This window comes from Nuphar pumila, chromosome 13 (genome assembly GCF_984573655.1).
Source record: "Nuphar pumila chromosome 13, dmNupPumi1.hap1.1, whole genome shotgun sequence".
In the NCBI taxonomy this organism is placed as follows: domain Eukaryota; kingdom Viridiplantae; phylum Streptophyta; class Magnoliopsida; order Nymphaeales; family Nymphaeaceae; genus Nuphar; species Nuphar pumila.
Window position 1 is genome coordinate 8,005,604 of NC_143261.1, and position 4,513 is coordinate 8,010,116.

At 38.1% G+C, this 4,513-nt stretch overlaps 1 protein-coding gene across 1 annotated transcript; it reads left to right on the forward strand.

Moving 5' to 3' along the window:
- The first annotated feature begins 791 nt into the window (after positions 1 to 791).
- LOC149817666 (peroxisome biogenesis protein 16-like) lies at positions 792 to 3,586 on the forward strand. Its single transcript, XM_089984519.1, has 8 exons — positions 792 to 1,056; positions 1,175 to 1,232; positions 1,357 to 1,570; positions 1,784 to 2,085; positions 2,296 to 2,561; positions 2,783 to 2,850; positions 2,933 to 2,994; positions 3,129 to 3,586. Exons 1-8 carry the CDS (start codon positions 988 to 990, stop codon positions 3,188 to 3,190), a joined length of 1,101 nt encoding a protein of 366 aa, XP_089840645.1. The 5' UTR covers positions 792 to 987; the 3' UTR covers positions 3,191 to 3,586.
- The last annotated feature ends 927 nt before the right edge of the window (positions 3,587 to 4,513 follow it).

Below are 4,513 nucleotides of genomic sequence, written 5' to 3' on the forward strand. Positions count from 1 at the left end.
CAGATTTTAAGCTAGTTGAATCCAAATTTGGTTTTAGCTGATCCTCATCTTACTTTAAATCCGAATCCAGATCTGATTATGCTATATCCGATTAGGCCGGACTTTGTAATGCCTAGATCCGAACCGAGTCCGTCCCGTTCACATCCCTAAGAGAGTCTCATCCCATGATGCATATTGAACATGTAAGGCCTTAAAACCAATCTGGGTTTGTGTCCTTCAGCTAGGTTATAGATGAACTTAGCTTAGAACAATCACAAATCTGGTGGACCAATCTCGCTAATCAAGTAAAATAGTTGAGCCCATGAGGCCTAATAAGGTCCCTGTCCTGATCCTGGATGTCTGGAACAACATAGTAGGATACCGGTCCCGTCGTAGAGTAGACCCCAACTCCCAGCTTTAAGTTGAAAAAGCAAATATCTCCGACCGTTTTATGTTCGGACCCTCTGTTTTTTATTCGGTGCTCGTAATAAAACAAGCATACTCGATTTCGTTGAGAGCGGATGGTTTTTCATTACCAATTTTCTCGTTTAATGCATAATCCCTGATGAATCATGAAATTCCCCATATTTTTGCTTTGATAATCACTGAGGCATATCCACAAATTTGGGGTTTCCCCTTTGTTTTAGTTAGAATTGGAGAAAAAAAAGCTAGAGCCCATAAAGGCATAAACCACAACTCTCTCTCTCTCTCTCTCTCTCTCTCTCTCTCTCTCTCTCTCTGTTTTGAAGAATCTGAAGAGTATGTACTAACAAACGAATGGTTGAGCTATTTATCTTGGATCATGGAGGCAGCAAAAAAAAAAGCTAGAGCCCATGAAGGCATAAACCACAACTCTCTCTCTCTCTCTCTCTCTCTCTCTCTCTCTCTCTCTCTCTCTCTCTCTCTCTCTCTGTTTTGAAGAATCTGAAGAGTATGTACTAACAAACGAATGGTTGAGCTATTTATCTTGGATCATGGAGGCAGCAATTGGCCCTGATAGTTGATACTATGGAAGCCTACAGGAGATGGGTTTGGAAGAATCGGGAGTTTGTCCATTCGTTGGAAACCTTCATCAATGTAAGTTTCTGAATCACCCATTTTTTTTCTTCTGGGTGTTATCTACTTGTTTATGTTTGAAAGATTGGAGGTTTTCTCTTTAATCTGGGGTTTCATGGTGTTTATGATTCGTGCTCAGGGCTTGACATGGCTTCTTCCTGAACGATTTTCGGAGTCAGAGATCGCTCCCGAAGCAGGTTTTGTAGAATTTTGGTACATTTTTTAATGGGATGTAGTTTTTATGATCTGATTCTCTGCTACCACTCTCTTGGCTTGGATATTATGTGGAATGATTTATTGGGTCTTCGAATTTTTGTGTAGTGACGTCCATTTTGGGCATAATCAGTGGTATCAATCAGCATATTATAGAACAGTCAGTAGCCCAATTTCAATTTGGTGTTCAAGATCATGGGTTCCCTTGGTCTTTATGTTTATCTGCAATCAAAGAGTTTGAGACACTGGTTGAAGTTGTAGCTCAAAGCTTCTATGGAGATGATAAAAAGTGGAATTCAATAGCTGTCATAGAGGCTACTAAGTATGCATCTCTATATTTCCTTTTTTAATTTTAAAATCATCTTAGCCATTTTATGTTTTCTCTCTAGTTCTCCTTGATAAAACAGAAACAGAGAAACAGAAAAGTGCTCTTTTATTTGGGCAACTAATGGTGTCCTTAATGGTTCCTAATTTGAATGTGTAATAGAGAAGGAGTGGTGGTGTTCTAAATGTTAGGCATGTGTACTCGATGTAGGGCGATGATTCGTTTAATCATGCTGCGCGAGAGTGGCTACAAGATGCTTTTCAACGGAGGGGTGTCAATGAACATTGAAGAAGCTGTAGATGCTTCACAGCCTTCTGCTAGGAATGCTCCTGTACAATATGTTACTGGTAGGCCTGGTGGTTATTATGGTCCTGGTAACTTCCACGATTTTAGATACAGCCGTTCTCAATGTCTTGAAGGTAGAGCCTTGGCTGCACTAAGTAGATTTGGGGAGATTTCAAAGATGGATTACAGACCAACGTGGTTGAACAGACCACAGAGTGAACGTTTTGGTAAGTTAGTCTTAAGTTAGCACTACAACCTTACTGCAGAGTTATCCTTTCCCACTCTCCAACATTTGGAAACTGCCTGGTATATTACATTAGTTTGTTACTGTATTATGATAATTTTGTTGGGCTACGTTTTTATCAGTATGGTGATAGAATGGGATGCATATGAGGCACTGTTTTACCTTGATTATAGCTGCTAGTATTTTTTTTCAGGTGCGCCACCAGAAAGACCAACACTTGCGTCAATATGTTCTGAGAAAGGATTATTTGGTGGACTCTTTGTGTTTGGAGAAGTGCTTTACATCATGAGACCTGTCATCTATGTTCTATTTATTAGAAAGTATGGACTGCGATCCTGGATACCATGGTTGTCATCCCTCTCGGTGGACGTTGTGGCTATAAGCTTGCTTTCTTTCATAATGAATCCATCCTGTAAGCGCAATAATTCACTTCCACTTACTGTTGCTGAGAAAGATGAGGTCAGTACTCATCAAGTTCTGAGTCCTAAATATTATATTGTTTGCTAGTGGATCATGCCTCTTAAAGGAAGCAACTTTCAAGTGGTAGTTGCAGATAAGAGTTGTTGAGTATGACCAGTCCTGTATTGTGGAAAGCATTACTCTTGTTAGCGTCTCTCATTTCCTGAACAGTGTTGTGTAATTATGCTAACTTGCTTTGCACATCTTGAATCATGCTGCAGATGAAAAGAAGAAAGCTCTTATTGGCATTTTACATCTTGAGAGATCCTTTTTTCAGCAAATATACTAGGTAAATTGCCTTTCTTTTAAAGTGTAGTCATCATTCTTTTATGCACATCTTCTTTTGACTATTGTTGATTCTGGTGTTTCAGGTACCATCTTGAGAACTCTGAGAAAATATTGGATCCTATACCCTTTATAGGGTTTTTTGCAGGTATAATTTTTATGCTCTTTAACAGTCCATCATATCCTTCCCTGGTGTTCTAAATGTGGAACTTTCTAGCTGGGTACATTTGAGATTCTTAAGTACACTTTCATGATAATATTTTGCGGATATTGTGCATGCAGCTAAACTTGTCGAACTTATTATCGGTGCCCAAACACGGTACACTTACACATCAGCATCATGAGAAGGAATGTGGAATTTCAAATAGGAGTCTTCTATATTTAGATCCTCAAGTAGGGGTTATGTTGTGCAATACAATCCTAATCTGGTAAATCATTCAATTGCCTTCAATTGAATCTATTTTTTTCATTGTAAATGGAAATTCTGTGACTCATTCATCACAAATGAGGAACATTTCTTCATTGTATGGGGTTTTTCCCATGTTCCTCTTTATATATGTATGCTACTACATTTCACCCACTAATTTGCCCTGCTGAACGAAAAAGGTTCATCCATTTACATGCTTGTATCTTCTTACTGCCTTTATTAAACATGTTACAGACTTCATTGGGTATATATTTGACACATATAGTATCTCTGGACTTGGGGTTCTGGAGTTTATGTGTTGTCATAGAAGGCACCAGAATGTTGAATTTGTGACTCAACTGACAAATATAACTATATATTTGTAGCTATTTGCTTGCACCTCTCAAGCTTAAGCTTTGTTTTGTTTCTCGTTTTTCCTTCTTGACCGAACATTAATTTTCATATCCCTTCCCTGATAAAAACGGTAATTCTATCAATAAATTGAAATTATTGTGATGAAGGCAGTGAGAACCCACATGAAAGCTACATCTAAAATCGAGACACAAAATCCATTCTTTTTCTTTCCTGCTGAATTTTTTTCAAGGGAAAAAAATGGCCTACTGCTTGCCGAAGTTTCTCATATTTATATTCTTGCAATTCTAGCAATATCCTCAAAAGGAAAATTCCATGTATCTCCAAATGAGCTTTCTTTTCACCGTTTTTGGTGGCAGAGCTTGTACTTGGATGAAGAGATGACAATAGCAAAACTAGAAATTGCCAAAACTTTCTAAAATGACACTCAAGTGAAGATTAGGTTAGTTCTTCATGCCTAACATAGTTTCCATGTGTATGTGTGAAAAAAATAACAAAAGGAAAAGAAAACTAAGAAAACCTATGCATATAATTGAAGTTGGTTTGGCACTTATGTACTCCAGTGGTGTTCCCAAATGTTTGTGAATATAAGCTTTCCATTACCCTGGCTTATCTCATAAATGCCTTACGAATTACTCACAAACAATGTTCCAAATTATTCAAGTCTTGAAAATTTTGGATGTTGGCGCTATGTTCACATTGGCAGCAGTCAGGGAAAGAATTTGGATATGAAATTATAACCATGCATATTGTTGGTTATTCTGACATTTTCAAAAAGATACAAACATTTTTTATGATGATTGACGAGGAACCCTCACTCAGAACTGGATCACTTAATGGGCCCGCAACCTGTAAGGTAAACCCCAGGTGGGGTCACTGATACCCAAGC